General features: G+C 39.9%; 1 protein-coding gene across 1 annotated transcript in view; it reads right to left on the bottom strand.

The window, feature by feature from the left end:
• ME1 (malic enzyme 1) overlaps positions 1-16,715 on the bottom strand; it is a 157,833-nt gene extending 141,118 nt beyond the window's left edge. Inside the window, exon 1 of the mRNA XM_037039460.1 lies at positions 16,620-16,715. Within this exon, the coding sequence (XP_036895355.1) occupies positions 16,620-16,697 (78 nt within the window). The 5' untranslated portion in view covers positions 16,698-16,715. The remainder of the gene's footprint in view (positions 1-16,619) is intronic.
• Positions 16,716-20,438: the final 3,723 nt, after the last annotated feature.

Below are 20,438 nucleotides of genomic sequence, written 5' to 3'. Positions count from 1 at the left end.
AAAGAACATAGGCACCTATTTGTTCATCGCAATATTATTCACAATCACCAAGATATGGAAGCAGCCCAAGTGTCCATCAGTAGATGAGTGGATAAAACAACTATGGGACATTTAGACAATGGAATACTACTCAGCTGAAATAAAGAAAAAAATTTTACTACCTGCAACAGTTATCAATGGACCTGGAGAGCATTACACTAAGTGAAATAAGCTAGTCAGAGAAAGACAAATACCATATGATTTCATTCCCATGGAAGTTAACGAAGAAACTGAACAAACACGGAAAATGAGGACAGACTCACAGATGGAGAGCAGGATGACAACTAGTAGAGGAATATGTCAGGGGGTGGAGGGACTGACCAAAAAAAAAAAGAAAAAGGACTCATGACATGGACAACACTGTGGTGACTGCTGAGGGGAGGGGAGTATAAGAGGATTAAAAGGTAATGTAAAAAAAGTACAATGAAGATTAAAGTAAAAAATAAATAAAACCAATAATACAGTATATGAACAACAGCTTATTTAATACAAACTTTTTGCTTTTATTACACAGCAGTAAATTTTACACAACTGACATAAAGTAATTGAACTGTCTTAAGTAATGATTATGAAAGTACAACTAAAATGTACTTTGGCCTAGATATTCTAAAATTTACAGCAAAATAGCAAATCTTTATACTACCCCATAATTCATGTAGATATGTATTTTAGGATATACATAAGTATAATTATTTTTAGTTAAGTGACACATTGCTTATTTTATAGAAAGAAAGAGCACCTCTACCTAAGAGAGCAAATGGACTTTTAAATTACCAGATGAGAAGTTTAATTCAACTATTTCACACTTAAAAGTCAGATTACTAAAATCTACAGATTCCTTATAAACCTAAGAAAATGTTGATAACTAGTATCAACTCTACCTTTTCCAAATATAACCCTTAAAATCATTAATAAGGTTTCACAATCCTATCAGCAAGATGGAGTGGTAATGTCCCCAAATAAGTTTTAAGGCAAATACCAAAAAATCACCAAACCAGGAGAGAAAAGTACCTGTTAATAAGCAGATTGTAAATTAATGAAACTGCACACGCACACAAACGATAAAAAAGCCAAATCTCAGATAGTGGATTAAACTGTGTAAGAATTATGCAAACCAAATGGGTAATACAGGCTGCCAGTAGAGACTCTAGTGATCATTTGCACATTCACACTACTCTAGAAAACCATGTATATGGGATCTAGACAAAATCCTCCATGCCCAACATAGTATGTACAGTGATTACTGATACAGTGAAACAAACATCAGGACTACAAGATAACTGTCTACAGTGCATTCATTTGATTTCTTAACTTTTGAACTAAAAAGAATGCTCTGCAGAGTATGAAATAATTTTCTGCAATTCAACACATTTAATTACCAATTAAATTAAACATGAATTTGTGAATGTCCCTTGCCTTTTCCTGAATGATGCTCTCCTTCAAGAAGGCTTTGCCTCCTTTTCTCTGGATCAGGGAGGTGTCCTCCAACGGGCCCCCTCAGCATCCCGTACTTCTACCATGGAACTTCCCAGTCTTCGTTTTTGCTTAACCACTGCTTTCCCCAGAGGTGCAGATGCTTCTGGAGGACAAGCACTAGGCAAGTCACACTCGTAAACCAGCCCCTAACACAATGTCAGCACAGAACAGGGTCTCAATAAATTTAAATAAGCAAATAGATGAACAAATACAAGAACCTGAAACAACTTTTCAGTTCCATGTTATTCAGTTCTACATAGTTCTACTTTTGAGTAATCAACCTATCCAATTCAAATTTCAAACCAAGATATTTTATATATGTACGGGATGTACATAATGTGAAATCTGTCAAATAATTGAGCTTTCCACATGTGCATTAGAATATTACTTAAACAAATTAATTTACTACTAACAGCTTTTTAAACTGACCTTAAAGCTAGTATTCAAGATCAACTTGGTTTAACAATAAGACATAATCTACTTAACATAAGTACCAGAGTTTGTGGGGATTTTTAAAAATGTCTTCATCTAAATCAAAGTTTCTCAACCTCAGGTAATTCTTTGTTGTATAAGTGGTTGTTTGGTACAATTTTGGCATATATTTGGTACATTATTTTGCAATAATATATGCATAAATTTACACACATACTTCACTAGCAAACGCATATGCATAACAACATAACAACTCTAAATGGTATACTATTTGGACTTAGATCCAAATACAATTCACAAGTAGACATTTTTTAACACTGTGATTTTGAGTAAGTACTTAAAGTATTAAGGGTTAAATGGAGAGTCTCCTCCAGTTTTGTGTCCGCGTCTACTAAATAAGAGTAATCAAACATTTATGGAATGTATAAGGTCTGTCCAGAAGGCATCCAGCGATGTAATATGAAAAAGAGACATTTATTGAAGAAGACACAATATACAAGAAACACTGTACATAGGACAATGACACCTCAGACCCCTTCAAAATAGGCACCTTGGACCTCACACAGTTCTCCAGCTGCCCCACTGTATTTTCCTAAATCTCAACAATCTGAAAACTCCTCCCTTTCATTGACTTTAGTTTTGGGAAAAGCCAGAAGTTACAGGGTACCAAATCTGGGCTGTAGGGGGACTGAGTGACCTGGGTGATTTGATGTTTCACCAAAAAGCTCTGCATGAGACCGTGATGCATGAGCAGGCTCATTGTTGCCATCACTAGTTGCCTATAACTGTGGCCTTCTGAATCATCTGCAGTCTCCACACAGGAATGTTCAAGCCTATTACAAAATTTGATGCAGACTCATTGTTCTACTCGCTCAGTCATTTTGAATGCAATGACCACACAGTACACATGCTCACTCAATGGCATCTACCACCCCCACTGACTAGTACAGTGAAGGTGTCAATGTTCACACATGTGCATTCTAGTCCACTTCTCCTTGGCTGCCAGGTTACATCATTGTCACCCAAACAGTCTCCTTATGTTCACAATGGCTGGACTTTTTCCAGATAGACCTTCGTATAGTATATGTTATGTGTGTCTCGTTTGGTTTTGGGGAGGATAAAATGAGACTAGATATTTTTGCATTTTATGTAAATTGTAAAGTCATATATATATGTTTATATTACTAATAATGTTTTAATATAAAATCATAAATATGCAAGTCCTAAGTAAACACTGACTTTTATTTTCCCTCTTACTCACAAAAGGGTCAGCCTTTTTGTTCTATTGAGGCCCTCAAATGATTAGATGAAGCCCACCCAAACTAGGCAGAGAAGTTGGCTTTATTCAATCTACCAATTCAAATGTTAATCTCAAATAGCCTTGACCAGGTACTTCAACGGGTTACAGCATTATCCCAGTATGCCAACGTTACATGTCCACTCCCCAGCAAATGAATACATCAAAATAAGTGGAACAACAGACACATTTCTAATGAAAAAACCTCATGGACATGGAGAACAGTGTGGGGACTACTGGGGAGAGGGTGATCATAGGAGATGGAGGAGGGTACAGGGAGAATAAATGGTGATGGAAGGACACTTGACTTGGGGTACTGAACACACAGTACGGTGTACAGAGGATGTGTCATAGGACTGGGCACCTGATACCTGTATAATTTTGTTAACCAGTGTCACCCCAATAAATTTAATAAAAAGTGGAAAAATAAAATGAAATGAAATTATATATATTTAAAAAACAGTATTTATTTAATCCATAAACACCCTCACAGACATACCCAGAATAATATTTGACCAAATGTCTGGGCACCCAGGGTCTCAGTCAAGTTGACACAGAAAATTCATCATCACAGTCACCAAACATTTTTCAGCAAATGTATTTTGAGTGACTGCTCACAATGCTTATAGGCACTAAGCCAATGACACAGTGATATGTCCAATATGGTCCACAGCTCCATGAAACTTACAATCTAGACAGCTTAACAGGACATTATATAAAGAAGCATACAAATAACTATGAAATAATGATGTGATAAGTACAGGGGAAAGCCCAAGATCTAACTTAAACCAGAAGGTCAAAGGGAGGAGCTCACTGAGAGCGGTGTTCAGATGAGATCTGGAGGACACGGAAGAGTAGGAGCTGACCGGGCGAACAGCTGGGGGTGGCAGTGCAGGACAGAGCAGGGGCACAAAAGCCTGGCATCTTGCAGAGAGCACGGGGAAGAAAACTGCATCAACTGGGAGAAGGAGGCTAGAAGATGAACCGAGAAGACAGGCAGGAACCAGAACAGGCAAGTCCTTGTTCGCCTGGTACAATTTTTAACTGTATCCCAAGACTAGTGGGAAGACCCAGTTCTTTCCCTAATTATACCATTTTGTGAAAATGCTACTTCCTGAAAGTTATACCATTTTATGAACATGCTGCAAGTGAGTTCACAGCACTCACACCACAGTATTTGTTACTCACCATATCGAGGAATCCCCATGTTAAAGGCTAACTCAGTAAAAGCAAAAATGATGCTTCGGAACCAGCTTCAGAGTACCAGGCTGATGAAAGCTCAATCTGGGATTATGGCTCCTAATCCATTTTCCATGTGTCTATATGCTTCACATATGTAAGTGCAACATTTCTCTTCATAACACTACCCACTACCCACCACTCTGCAGGCATACCTGATTCACGCCCTACATTAGTAACACTTATGAAAAGTGACTAAAAATACGCTGGACACAGTATTCCTGGTATGAATGGAAACACCTGTCACTGACACAGGAGTCGTCTGCAGGAAGGGGAAGCAGCTAGCTGGTGCACAAAAGTGGGAAGGGGACAAACTTGTCACATTTTTGTATCTTTTTATTTTTATACAGTGAGTCTGTAAGGGTATTAAAATGTTGATAACTATTAAAACCATTTGTATCAATCTCTGGGAATATTATAATCATGTTTATCATTTACATTTGTTAAATCTCTATCCTTAGGTTTCTGGCAGCTCCAGCTACACCAGAGACTGCTAATTGTCTACCACACCTGCTCTCCCCTTTCTCCACAGTAAGAAAGCCGTAATATTATTTGGGGCAGAATACACCCGATAAAAGACTACAATTCCGGACTCCCTCGTAGGCAGATGTGGCCACATGACTGCCAACGGTGGTGCTGAATGAGGTGTGGGGAAAGCTCCTTGAAGACAGTGGGCTCCACTGGAAAGTGGGTTTTCTAGTGCTCCTCTCGTTTCTCCCGGCAGTCATCTGGGAATGTGTACATAGTATCTCTAAACCTAGAGTTGGGACCACAAAGCGATCTTGAGGACAGTAAAGCAGCCATGTTCCTGATCACTCCATGGGCACACCAAAAGCCCTAATGTACTCAAGAATCACAGAGAAGGGCAATCCACTACCATTTTCCATCGTCTCCAGCCCCAGTCCCGAGGCAATCTCACAGTGGGTGGCAGGATCACGGCTACCACAGATGCTAAAATTCAAAGGGAAGAAAATCATTCTTTTTTAACCAGAGGAGCAAGGGTCTCAAGATCACGGGTAAAAATGCCTGTTTTTTTCTCTGTCTTCCAGTCACCTGGCCCCAGATGCCAAAGAGCTGCCAGAAGTAAATGGCAGAGCAGAGAAACTCAAGGCCCCGTTTTCTGGCTTGTGGGCTGCAAAGGGGGGCCTATGGGAGACGGATAGTATCAGAGAAATCTCAGAGAGAAGGGAACTCAAGGGAACAGACCACCTAATGTGGCTTAAGAACTCCAGGGCTCACTTCGCAGCTATGCATGTACAGATCTGACCTTAAACAGCACAGCAAAGGCTTTGAGAACGAAACTGCGGAGTAAACCAGCGCACAGATCCCACACTGGACACTGGACGGTGCACATGATAATCAGACCCAAACAGTGGTACAAAACAGGCTTTGAAAACGAAATTAGTACTGAAACCACAACCCACAGATACTGGGTCCAACTTACTAACTGACCTAACCAGGTTGAAGGAGTTCTAAAAACAAAAAGAACAGTATTCTCCTTAGGATTTAATCAAAACCTATAAACTCATAACATGCAAATGTTCAGTATACATGCAAAAATTACTCAGTATACAATGAGACAGGAAAACATTAACTATCAGAGAAAAAGAAAATAAACAAGCACCAATCCCAAGAAAATACAGGTAATGGAGTTACCGAGAACTTACAATCAGTCACTACAACAATGCCCCAAGCCATGAGGGCAAAATCTTTTAAAATGACTGGGAAAAGAAAAAGTCTTCGCTAAGAAATTAAAACTATAAAAATTAAAATTGAAATTTTAGAACTGAAAAATATAATAACATAATATATTCATTTAAGAACAGTGTTTTTTACAAAAAGAGAGACAGAAAAAAAGAAAAGAACATAATGCAGATGTGAGAGGAAATATTCAGTGAAGTTATAGACAGATCATTAGAAATTAGCCAATCTGTAAACAAAGAGAAAAAAAGAAGAAAAAGTCAGAGCCTCAGGGACCTGTGAGCACCAAAAAGCCTAACATTTGTACCAACAGAATCCCCAAAGGAGAAGAGAAATAAAAAATATTTGAAAAAATTGGCATCCTTATAGCTCGCCATGATCGTATAGTGGTTAGTACTCTGTGCTGTGGAAAAATAATGACTAAAACTTTATCAATTCTGGCACATGTCTTGTAATTATATGTCTTATAATTTCAAATTCAAGAAGCTCCACAAAACCCAAGAAGATAAAATCAAAAAAATCCAAACCCAAAAGCATTATATTCAAAATGTTGAAAACTAAATACAAAAGGAAAAAAATCTTGAAAGGAGCCAGAGAAAAACAACAAGTTCAATGGCTGCAGATTTCTCGTCAAAAACACAGAAGACCAGGAAGAAGAAGAATGGCACTTTTACAGTGTTGAAGGGAAACAAGTATCATCACTGAATTCTCTAACCGGTGAAAATATCCTTCAGATACAAACATGAAATAAAGATACTCTCAGATGAAAGAAAACTAATATAACTGGTCTCCAGCAAACCTGCTCTAAAGGAAATGCTAAAGGAACTTCTGTAGATGGAAGGAAAATGATAACTGAGGAAAATTTGGTATATCAGAAGTGAGTAAAAGCAACAGAAAGAGCAAATATCTGGGTAACTATAATAGATTATCTCTTACCTCTTAAAATCTTTAAAATACATATGACAATTAAATGAAAAAATTACAAACAGTACATTATTACATCCAAATTGTTTTCTATAAAACTCAATAGCAAAATAACAAAAAATAACTGATTAAAAATGGGCAGAGGAGCCAAACAGATATTTTTCCAAAGACACATGGATGGCAAACAGACACATGAAAAGGTGCTCAACATCACTAAACACCTAAAAAATGCAAATCTAAAGCCCAAGGAGATACTACCTCACACTGGCCAGAATGACTATTAGCCATTAGCCAAGACAAGAAAGAACAGGTATTAAAGAGGGAACAGGTATTAGAGAGGATGTGGAAAAACAGGAACCCTTGTGCACTTTTGATAGAAATGTAAATTGGTGCAGCCACTATGGAAAACAGTATCCAAGTTCTTCAAACACTTCAAAATAGAACTACCATAAGGTTCGGCAATTCTATTTCTGGGCATTTACATGAAGAAACCAACTCAAAAGGAAATGTGCATCCCTCTGTTCATGTAACTTTATTTATAATAGCTAAGATTGGAAACAATCTAAGTGTCCATTGATAGATGAATGGATACAGAAAATGCTGTGTGTGCATGTGTGTGTGTGAATACACATATACACACATAAATGAAATATTGTTCAGCCACATGAAAGAAGAAAATCTTTCAGATAGGAAGACAAACACTGTGTGATCTCATTTATATGTGGAATCTTTAAAAAAGCTCCTAAATGCAGAGGTGGGAGGTTGAGGGGACAAAATTGATGAAAGTGGTCAAAATGTATAAACTTTCCATTATAAAATACAGGTCATGGCAACTATAATTGATAATACTGTATTGCATATTTGAAAGGCTGCTAAGTAAGTAAATCTTAAAAGTCCTCATCACAAGAAATAAAATTTGTATAACTACTTCCAGTGATGGATGTTAACCAGACTTATTGTGGCAAGGATTTTGAAATATATACAAATATCAAATCATCACATTCTACACCTGAAGCTAACATAGTGTTATATGTTAATTATATTCTCTTTTTAAAATTTTTATGCAATACATCTATGGATATGTATGCAAATATAATACCTATAAAAACTGTAATATAAACAGATAAAAATAATTAGACCTGAATGAAGGTAGGGTATATTTCAACTGATGTTCACTTTAAGTAGATTGTGAAAAGTTATGTAAAGTTTATTCCTAGAGCAAGTACTGAAAAAAAATATATACAAAGAGACATTGTCAAATTCAATGGGTAAATTAAAAGAATAATAAAAATATTTGAACAACACAAAACGGGCAGGAAAGGAAAAATAAAGAATGAAAAATAGAGGAAACAGACATCTAATAATAAAAAGGTGCACAGAAATCCAAACATACACACAATTACATTAAGTATAAATGATTTTAACACAGAAATTAAAAGACAGATGTTATAAATTAGCAACCACCACCAAAACTGACTGATTATTACTGCTTCTAACAGACATGTTCCTGTGAGGATCCAGAACGTGATGACCTTAACCTCTGACTCAACATGTCACCATTTCCAGCTCTTCCCTATAATGTGTATCACTGGATCTTTCAAACCCGTGATGTCTCTGTGTTATTTATTAAGCTTTCGATCTCAGAGGATTTCCCCAATTTCTCACAGTTGTGCATGTCTTCATCTCTTCTTATAAAGGCACACTGAATGAGGGCTTACCCTAAAGGCCTAATTTTAAATTAACTTAATTGCCTCTTTAAAGACCTTAACTCCAAAAACAGTTACGTTCTGAGATACTGGGAATTAAGACTTCATTGTAAGACTTTTAGGAGGACAAAATTCAGCCCACAACAATATATTTACACATATATTATGTGTATGAGTACTATGTCACAACCAAAAAAGTTTGAAAATATCTTAAAGGACTCTAAATAGGCAATTTAAATATTTTTTATTGTTATTCAGTTACATTTGTCCCCATTTTCCCTGTTACTCTTCCCTGCCCAATCCAACCCCCACTCCCAAAAACAATCCCCTCCACATTGTCCTCATCCATGGGTCCTTTGTTAAATGTACTTTTAAATATTCTAAGCCTAGCCCTAAGGCAATGGATTCTCAGGACTCCTTCAGTCTCCAGATCTCAGGTCTTAACAATTCAGTTTAGAATTTACTACCCCAGGTCCACTCATAATTTACTACCCCAGGTATAACCATAAACATTCATATAACACGCAAGTACTTTTGCTGATGTTTTTACTCAACCATTACCTGTCATAAAAAATTCCTAGTGTTTTAGGTCTAGAATTAGTTTATTAGTATAGAAGCTCTAATAGTTGCCATGTTTTTCCCATATTTTTTGAGACCATCATTCATTATGTTCATATATTGACTTCCCAAACTACCAGGCTAAGCCACAGAAACTTAAAGACACATTAACATTGTCTCTCCCCTCTCTTTAATCTCAAAGGCCTGAAGTACCTACTGAAAACAGTTTAGTGGATGACTAACTGAGATCTATCTTCAGGGCCTGAGGGAGACTACTGATGTTTTAAATCCTCTAAATTCGTTTACCGCAATAATCCTTTGTTTTAAAGTGTACAGGCTACCTCAGAAACATTCAGGGTTTGTTTGCAAAACTGAATGATCTATTCATTACTTTACAACTATAAACTGTAAAGTAATAAACAGGCCAAATCAGGCTATCTTGAATCTACAGTAGCCCCTCTTGTGTACATGTTTTGCTGTGGTTTTAGTTACCTACAGTCAACAGTGGTCCGAAAATATTAAATGGAAATTTCCAGCAATTAACAATTCGTAAGTTTCAAATTGCGAGCTGTTCCAAGCAGCATGATGAAGTCTCGAACAGCCTGTTTCGCCCCATCCAGTACCTGAATCATCTCTTTGTCTAGCGTCTCCATGCTGTATTCGCTCCCACCTGTTAGTCACTTAGTCTTGGTTATCAGATCGACTCTTTTGGTATCACAAGCGCTATGTTCAGGTAAACTTTATTTTACTTAATAATGGCCCCTGTTCCAAGTAACATGGCTGCACACATGCATTATAATGGTCTTCACATGAGTGGGATTCCAAGTTAAATGATATATCAGTTTCTCATATTCCTGAGAAAACTGGCAACTCCAAACACCGTGGTAGATTAAAACTTCTGAATGATTCATTCTGGTATAGTGTAAGATACCTTTGTCTAACAGTCACAAGATTCATTTCTCTCCTTTCCTACAATACATCCAATTAGGTCTTGACGAGCCAGAATGCAACTACCAAAAAAAGCATTGCCCAGATGCTAATATTTTAGATTTAAATTAATAATGCTGACCAATAATGCTGACTTTGTTAAAACACTATCACAAACTTAAAATGGACCAAACTGCCTAAAATATTGAAGAGTGATGTTTTTTGGAGGCTTACTTGCAAGTCAGGTTATTATTTCATCTTAAAGATATGCAAGCCATGTAAGCAGAATTTAATTATAATAGAACTATCAAATAGATCAAATAGTGCTTTCTACCATTACATAAAGAAATAAAGCAAACTAATAAATCGAGAAATAAAAATAAGTGTGATTATTTTTATTGTGTGTAGAATTTTAACGAGTGACTTATAAAACATTACTTTTAGTCACATGACAAGTCCTGAGAAAAATTCTGAAGCACACTCACCTAAATTAGAAGATATCCTTGAAAATCATAAACATTAAACACGAAATTCGATAAGCATATACAGTGTAACAGAGGCAGATAAACAGCCCAAAGGTCATGGTGGCATCCTCTCTGGAGTGAGGTACATTTGGTTATAAGCAAATAGTAAGAATCACACATGCATTATTGCCAGAAGAAGAAAGATCCTATTTGTCTTGGGTTTCTTTATTGTTTATTTTTTAATCTGGATCACATTTCCTGTTAACCTTGATTTTTACCAATACGAAGTACCTCCCTAGAGTTATCCAGCAAATAATTAATATTTCATGAAATGGTCAGGTTTAAATCAAATTCTAACTTTTCTGACTATATTCCATTACACAGTATAATGGTATAGAGAATCAACTGATCTTAGACTTTAATGTAAATTTACTTTCAAAAAGTTCATTAAAAAAGATAAATGTTTTATGATAATGTCCAAGTTACCACTTTAAATGCTACCTTCTTTAAAAGCTGAGTACGGTCTGGAAGACAAAAAGAAATAAAAACATGCCTCATTCATTTATTAAAAAAACATTTATTTCATGTCCACTCAGCAAAATTCTGTACTATTATGATTCCTGTCCTATGGCGATCAAAATAAGAAAAAATACAACATAGTAAATGCGAAACAACACAGTACAACTGTGTACACAAAAAACAGGTGTCAATGCTAGCACTAAGATATTTAGGAAAGTCTTCACTAGACAGATTACTGTTAAATAAACTAAAGACATTTTAACTGTAGGAATTACACACAGACAAAAAGTAAAGAATTAAGTAAGAGATTCAGAAAATGTATTGTAAGTGGAAGGCAAAGTTGGGAAACTAATGAGATAAATTTGGAGAAGATGGTAAACCTAACTTTTTATTATGTTGATTTTACATTCAACATAATAAAAAAATAGTAACATCCTGTAAACACTTGAATAACAAAAGAGGACATAAAGAAAATGCTAATTGACAAAGACATTTCTTTCACACCTAGATGTAGAACAGTCTACAATAATGAAAATAAAATGAAGGAAATTTGCAGTTACCCAAAAGGTAAAGTGATGAAGGTCTGTGTGTGTACAGCCGGCTGTACAGCCTGGTGCCAGGCTGGGGTGTTACAGGACAGTAAGAAATACTAGTATTTCTTTGGAGCCAAGGTTATCATAAAAATCCCTAAATATTCCTGGGCCAGTAGACTTAAGGCCCAGAAGCCTTCAGTGTGAGGCAGATGAAGAAGGTCCCTCAGCCATGCCTTCAGAGTCTATGAGGATGTGTCACTTCCATGAGGCACCACACCACTGTCTTAGAACTGAATAAGGAGAATAAAGTTTATTCCATTAACCTCCCCAAACTTGATGAACTAGATATTAAACCCAGTTTGACACCATGCAGACAATAAAGCTAAATTACAAATTCAAGAATGTGTTGCTAACTCATGAATGCTGCACCTTTCTACCTTTGGTGGAAAATCTCTGTGATACAATTATTCTCAAGTGGACAGTAATCCTTATTGATGAACAGAAGTTAAGAGAGTTTAATATAAATTATTGATATAAACTGTAAAGCCCTAACTATTCTTGCTCAGGACTGTATATTCCAGCTACCCACTAGAAACAGACAGTCTTACCCCTGACTTGAGGACTTCAAACAGGTTATACCACTCACGTGGTCCTTTTTAAGTGGCAACCCATTATTCGGTCATAAAGAAAAGGCAGCTACACACGAAAGTCACAAATGGTTTTGTTGCATCAAATTTTACCTTTGTTCTACTGAAAATAGGCCCAATAAAATTGTTCTGCACAACAATAAAAAGGAAGGGAAAAAATCAAACTAGCAATTAAATTCATTTTGAAGAAAAAAATATTTAAAACTTCATATACTTTATGACCACAAATAATCACAGATTTTTAAGAGTTGCCTGTCACCACAAAAATTAAAAAGAACTCAAACCAACCATAATTCACTAAATAAAATAAATTACAAAAAAAAAGAAGAAAAAAGAAATCACAAGTCTCCAAGTCATTAAAAATGATCGAAAAATCACCAACAAAGAATTTCTATCACATTGGCAGAGTAGGTAAGTACTGTGCTCACCTCCTCCCAAGACATCAAAATTACAACTAAATTATAAAACAACTGCCCTTGAGAACCACCTAAGACAGGCTGAACAGACCATAACTAAGGTTATAAAGAAGCCACAGGGAGACTGGTAGGAGGGGCAGAGACGTGAAACAGGCTAGTCTGACACCCACCTGCAGCAGTTAAGAATTGGGAGGGATATCTTGGCTGCAAAGGTCCTCACTAAAGAGCAAAGGGGCTCCAGCCCCACACTAGGCTTCCAGGCCCTGAGCACCAGTGCTAAAAAGAGCAGTTCCCACAACAACTAGCTATGAAAATCAGCAGGGACTCAGTGAGGGTGAGAGAGGGGGCTGCTGTAGACCCAGATGTCCTCTCCAAGGGCCCAAGTTCAGACACACAAACACTCGCCCTAAACTCCAGCTAAAGGACAGCAGCTTGAAAATTGCTAAGGAAATATGGGGAACTAACTTTTCTGGCTTCAGGGCAGGCGCTGGAGGGGCAGCTCTCTTGGGACTGAAGTACTAAGAGGCCCCACTGTTCCTTTGTTGAGCTCTCCTCACACACAGCTCTCCCCACCCAGGTGATTTTCTGAGACAAGCCCTCACCCAAATGGCACATAGAAGGAAAATTTCCCAGAAGCAGTTTCTTGTAAACTGCCAGCCTTGGCGTACACTGGGGATTTTTTTAAAAAAAACTCTCATATTCATGAACCCCACACAAGCAACAACTGGCTTCCTCATACCCTGTATCTCTAGCTAAGCAGCCTGGAGCCCAGTACTAGTGACAGTCAGCTTTGGTTCACAGCACAGCTTCTCCCAGGCACCTCCAAGTCCAGCACAGGCAGCTACCAACCACAGACCACTTTGTATCTCCTACCAGATGGCACCAGGCTGGACACAGACAGTGGCCAACTAGGGCCTACTCCGCAGTCCCTCCCAAGAGGCCCTAGAACCAACACACCTGTTAGCCAGCCTCAGCCTTCAGCAGAGCACCACCCAACTCGCACCACAAATGGCACAGCCAAAGGATGAACTGGGAAGGCACCAGAGCCTGCTAAAGTGAATCCCAATCTGTGCGGTCGGCCCCCAAACAACAGCTCGTCCACTGTAGTAACGGCCAGTCCTCACAGCCATACAATCTCAGGGTCAAACCCACCCACTGATGTGCCCACAGCAATCAAGGCTCAACCACAACAGGAAGACACATACAACCCAAACAAGGGCTACCCCTGGAGTACCTAACTGAAGGGAGCAGGGAGTTTGCAGCACTGAGCTCCACAGGACATCCTACAACATAAGGCCACCCTGCCAAGACTAGCAGACACAGCATATCTACCTAATTATATACAAACAAACACAGGGAGGCAGCCAAAGGGAAAAAAAGAAAGAAAGAAAAGAAACATGGCCCAAATGAAAGAACAGAACAAAACTCTGAAAAAGAACTAAACAAAATGGAGGCAAGCAATCTACCAGATACAAAGTTCAAGACACTGGCTATAAGGATGTTCAATGAACTTCGGGGAAAAATAGATGAACTATGTGATAAATTACACAAAAATAGAAATCATAAAAAAGAACCAATCATAAATGAAGACTACAATAACTGAAATGCAGAACATAGTAAATGAAATCAACAGCAGATTAGATGAAGCAGATGATCAAATCAGCAAGGTAGCAGAAAATACCCAATTGGAACAACAAAAAGAGAAAAGAATATTAAAAAAATAGGATAGTTTAAGGAACCTCCAGGACAACACTGAATCTAACAATGTTCATGTCATGGGGCTACCAGGAGAGAAGAGAGAGCAAAGGATTGAAAACCTATTTGAAGGAATAATGATGAAAAACTTCCCCAACCTGGTGAAGGAAACAGACATGCAAGTCCAGGAAGCCCAGAGTTTCAAACAAGATGAACCCAAACAGGCCCACACCAAGGTACATAATTAAAATGGCAAAGGTTAAAGACAAAGAGAGAATCTTAAAAGTAGCAAGAGAAAAGCAGTTCGTTACCTGCAAGGGAGCTCCCATAAAACTGTCAGCTGATTTCACAAAAGAAACTTTGTAGGAGAAAAGGGACTGGGGCCAGAAATAGTCAAAGTGATGAAAAGTAAGGACCTACAACCAAGATTATTCTGTTCAGTAAAGCTCTCATTTACAATAGAAAGACAGTTAAGAGCTTCCCAGACAAGAAAAAGCTAAAGGAGTTCATCATTAACAAACCAGTATTACAAGAAAGGTTAGAGGAATTTTTTAAAAAGAAAAAGAAGGAGGAAAAGATCATAAATATCAATAATAGAATGGCAATAACTATTTACCTATCAGTAATTATGTTAAAAAGTAAATGGATTAAATGCTCCAATCTAAGACATGTGGTGACTGAACGGAAAACACAAGACCCATAAATATGCTACCTATAAGAGACCCATCTCAGAGTGACACAGACAGACTGAAAGTAATGGGATGAAAAAAGATATTTTGTGCAAATAGAAATAAAAAATAAAAGCTGCTGTAGCAATACTTAGACAAAATAGACTTTAAAACAAAAGACTTAACAAAAGACAAAAAAGGACATTTCTTATATAATAGCCAAGATATGGAAGCAACCTAAGTGTCCATTGAAAGATGACTGGATAAAAAAGATGCAGTACATATACAAAATGGTATATTAGTTGGCCATAAAAAATACATTCACATACAAAAAAATCACTAGTAATATTGACGAAGGGGGAAAAAACACAGACCTGTCCTTAATGAAAAAGGGTGTCCAGTAAAGGACAATCAAAATCACTAAACAAATCTCTGTGCTGATGGATGCACTTATCTTGTACTAAATAAAAAGGAAATATACAAAGCACACACACGCACAAAAGGAACAATCCAAAGACAAACCCGGCTACAAAATAAGTGTGACTGCTTAGTATTTAGAGAAGCAAAATTATAAATTCTGAGTTGTTTTTCATTAGAGAGGAGTCTTGGGGGTTTATACCAACATTACCTGTGAAGAAAAATGAAATACTACAGACACTGAAAAGGGGACTGTGAACAGAGTGTAAACTGAATTCCCCTTCTAAGTAAATCATTAATTTCCAGAAGGCCTGATTCAAAGAGTAGAAATGGCTTTAGCTACAGTCTGTGGACCGGGCTAGGACTGGGCTCTGTATCTGGCCATGCAGTGTCCAAGGCAGAAGCCACCCAACACGCATTCCCAGACTCTTAACTGTGTCACCCCAGAAACCAAGAGGCCTTGGCTTCCAGGTCGTTAATGTGATCCTCGGCTGGACCAGTGAGGCCACTTCTCTCCGGGCAGGCTCTGAGAACTGCCACAGAGTCAAACCAGTCAGTGGTGGGTGGCAGGCACAGGCACAAGGAGGCTGAGCGACCTGCCCGCCTGCTACCTTCACCACCAACACACTTTCCTGGCACCACTTTCTCAGGCTTGGCTCTTGCCTTGGAGAAGAGAAGCCATGTAGTATAGACAATGTACATCTTCTCTTGTCCCCAAACGGGACGCCACGGTGCGAGGGCACGAGCACCACCCGCCCATCACACTCCAGGGTACCTGTCCTACCGCCCAAACCCAGAAACCGAGGTCGCCCTGAGGGCCCAGGGCCCGGGTCGCTGGGCGGGCACCGTCCTGGAGGAGCGGGCGCAGGGGCTACTCCCTGTTCGAAGGGACTGGCAGGCGGTGCCCGCCCCTGACCCGCAGGAGCCAGGCCGTGGGGCTCCCGGTGGGCCTGGGGCTTACCTTGTTGAGGTGGGGGACCCGCAACACGGTCCAGCCGCGCTGGTGGGTGTGGCGGCGGCGGGGGGTGGCGGCCTCCATGGCGGGCGCGCTGTGGTCGGGCGAGCGGAGCGGCAGCGAGGCGCGCGCGGGGCAGGAGGCGGATGCAGCTGGGACGCCCGCGCGGACTGGGTCGGTGGCGGCGGCGCAGGGGAAGGGCCCAGGGCCCAGGGGTAGGCGTGGGTGGTGAGAGGGGGTGGACGCGGCGGGAGGAGCCGGCAAGAAGCCGGTGTCCCGGCAGGATAGCCTGAGAGAAACGCTGAGTCATGTCGGAAGATCGCCTGGCGAGTGGAGAGGGGGTAGACGGAGGCCCTCGGGAGGCGTTGCGGGAGCCGGGGGGAGGCGGCCGCGGGAGTCGCTCCCTCCCCTGGCCACCTCTCACCACCATCGCCTTATAATTACAGCTGTGCTAGTCCATCTCTACGTAGGACGTGTCGAAGTGGTTGGTGAGCACTGATTGCTCTCTCATCCCAGAGCCCCACGTGGGGAGTACAGCCGGTTTCCCTGGCCGGCCCCTGGGCACGCGGGCACCATCACTCCTGGCGGTGGAAGCCCGCAGCCAGAGACGCACCAAGGTGGGAGGGTTCTGCTCGGGGCACCGAGGGACACTCAGGGGTGTTTGCACAGAACCACGACTGACTGGTGAGGATCAGACTTGACCTCTCCCNGGGAGGCGGCCGCGGGAGTCGCTCCCTCCCCTGGCCACCTCTCACCACCATCGCCTTATAATTACAGCTGTGCTAGTCCATCTCTACGTAGGACGTGTCGAAGTGGTTGGTGAGCACTGATTGCTCTCTCATCCCAGAGCCCCACGTGGGGAGTACAACCGGTTTCCCTTGCCGGCCCCTGGGCACGCGGGCACCATCACTCCTGGCGGTGGAAGCCCGCAGCCAGAGACGCACCAAGGTGGGAGGGTTCTGCTCGGGGCACCGAGGGACACCCAGGGGTGTTTGCACAGAACCACGACTGACTGGTGAGGATCAGACTTGACCTCTCCCTTCCAGTTAGTTAGGCTCTTTCGGGACACCTACCCATGGCCCTGGATGCCAGCCACGCCTGGGAGCTGGAGGCAGAAGGAAACCAACCTTGACCCAGAAAGCCCAGGCCCAAGTAGAGCGGGGAGTCAGTGCTGAGAGGAGAGCACGGGAGGCCGCACAGGTCTTTGTAGATCACCCACGGAAATTTTGTTTTAATAAATGAATGCAGACGTGTTAGGGCCCAATTCACAGTCACGTCTGCCCTGTGTATAGTCTTCCTAAGTTCTAGAAGCCAAGGTGTTTAAGAACCTCTTTCTAAATAACGATAAGCAGCTCGATCTTTAGGTCCTTCTTCGGTAAAAAGAGAAGGTCTTTTGTTGATATTTATACCTCAAGTTTCAAGGAATGGAGGAGCAGTCAGATCAGAAGCAAAAGGAGTGTCTGACACAACAAACACTGAAGATTTCTGTGCCCCAGTTTCCTTTTCAGTTAAATAGGAGTCCTGGTTTCTGCTCTGCTCATCTCCACCTAATGATGTAAAAGATGGGGTTCAGGATTGATGATTCTTTGGTTTCATATATCCAAAAACGAGACACATTCAATCAGTATCTTCTTTACTTCTAATTAGGTTATTTTCCTTATCAGAGTGATTTTTACACCAGTTGTTTTGTGGCCCATACTTCTATCCAGAAGCTTCTTAGGCTTAGGCTTAGCTTCTTTGAATTATCTAGAATCAGTTGTTTTATTTAGAGAACATTTTATTGGCATTACAGCGTTCTTTTAAAACATTCATTTCATTCAAGTAACACTTTTCAACCATCAATTTTTAAGCCATAAATTATTAACCCCACAACATCTGAGAAGAAGGTATACTTTGCAAAACTCACTCTCTTAAATTAACTGAGGTACATTACAATTACAGTGCTTTAACTGTGACAAAAACACTTTAACAGCAGGCCTGGGAACAGAAGATAGTGAAGACGAAACAAAAATGCTTGTACAACAGAACCTTATTATAAAGCAGCTCTTATTACATAAACTTAGATATATTACCAGTTTATTCCCTGTTTCTGTGATATAATATCTACATACAGGAAAGCTGATGTAAATATAGGGAGTAGCCCAAAATGAGTGGGTGGGCTCTCTGGCCAAGCCATCATTACAAAGGGATTAAAGATCATACCAATTTATGTAAGGTTCACGTCTCTCTCCTATGTGTCTACTTCTCTTAGGGAAAGAGTTCCAGGCATTTTGAGTGGTAACAGTAAAAGGCCTAACTAAGGGAGCTATCTTGTATATTCATGCGCAGTTCCAAGAACTTATTTTTCCTTGTAACTGTTGGCCAGAATATGCGATTTTCCAGTCCTTTTAAAATAGTTTGTAAGGTTAGGTTTTATTGGGGTGGGGGTGGGGGGGTGGAATGGAGGAAACACATAGAAAAAAATCTTGCTTTAATTTTTCTTGGAAGAAACTATAGTTGTGCAGTCACTCTGCACACATTTGGTAATGTTAATAATGGGACTAGAAGCCTGTAAGTTTCTGTTACATAGGTGAAAATAACCTTACAATCAAATCAAGTATTTGATCAAATGCAATTAAATCAATTTCAAATATTTCCTGCCCCAGTAAGTTTAGTGTACAATGACCTCTAATCAATTTATGATTGTAGTACTCTAATCCAATATCATAAGATTTCAAGTATAGGCATACACCTCAGACATATTGTGGATTCAGTTCCAAATCACTGAAATAAAGCAAGTATTGCAATAAAACGAGCCATAATCTCTTTGCTAGTGGAGGGTCTTGCCTTCAATTAGTTCAAAAAAAGAAAAAGGCAACCCTATGAAATACAATAGAGCTAACTGTGGTAAAAGATATGCTTATACAGAAAATATCTAGAGATGACAGGACAAAGGAAAGCAATTTTAGGTTTCAAAAGGTGGCAAACTGTGGGAAGGTAAATATATGAGAAGAAACAAACTGAAGTCTGTGTTGCATGTCCTTCTGGTCCTCAAAGATACATATTTTGGGGTTATATATCCTGGTTTCCTTCACTCGGCTCTATACCTGGTTCTAAGGAATGTCTAAAAAGCCAAGCTATAAGATATTGGTATTTGAACACTATTCTAGTGCTAGGTGAAATCAATATATGAGTCATTTCACTAGAATATTTTAAAGAGAGGTACCCTTATTCTATTCTTTAAGCGAAAATGTATGCCGAAGTTCCATCCTCTAAGAGGCTCTAGAGCTCTACAGAGTACAAATCCCTGCCTCCTTTTCTTGCTGCAAGTAAATAAACTACCTTGTGACAACCGTGTGACATGCTTGAGTAAAGCACCTCAAGCAGCAAGCCCTTTCAGTTCCATAGCACATCCATGTCCTGTAACACCCAATCCAGGAAGAAAAGTCACAGCAGCGGTGCCCTTTGTAACAGGGAGCCATGGTGGAAGCTGCAGTGGAAGCCGCAAGGGGAGCAGAGCCTGGAGAGCTTAGTGTAAGAGTCAAGGATCTAGACCAGTGGTTTTTCATCTTTATCCTGTAATAAAATCACCTGGAGAGCTTTAAAAATCACTCTTGACTATGCCAAGAGTAGTTTGACTTAATTGGTGTGGGTTGTAGCTCTAGCACCAGGATTTGTTGCCCAAGGTCCCTAAATAATTCTAAGATGCAGCCCAGGGTGAGAACCACTGGCCTAGATGAATGGTTTTTGAACTTTTTCTTGCTTCAGAATCTATTGGAGGGCTTTTTAAACCAGGTCCCCACCCCCCAGTCTCTGATTCAGTAAGTCTAGGTGGAGCTCACCAAT

Source organism: Sturnira hondurensis, unplaced genomic scaffold (genome assembly GCF_014824575.4).
Source record: "Sturnira hondurensis isolate 20B ecotype Veracruz unplaced genomic scaffold, ASM1482457v3 Scaffold0025370, whole genome shotgun sequence".
NCBI classification, from domain to species: Eukaryota; Metazoa; Chordata; class Mammalia; order Chiroptera; family Phyllostomidae; genus Sturnira; species Sturnira hondurensis.
This window is presented reverse-complemented; position numbering and strand designations above follow the sequence as displayed.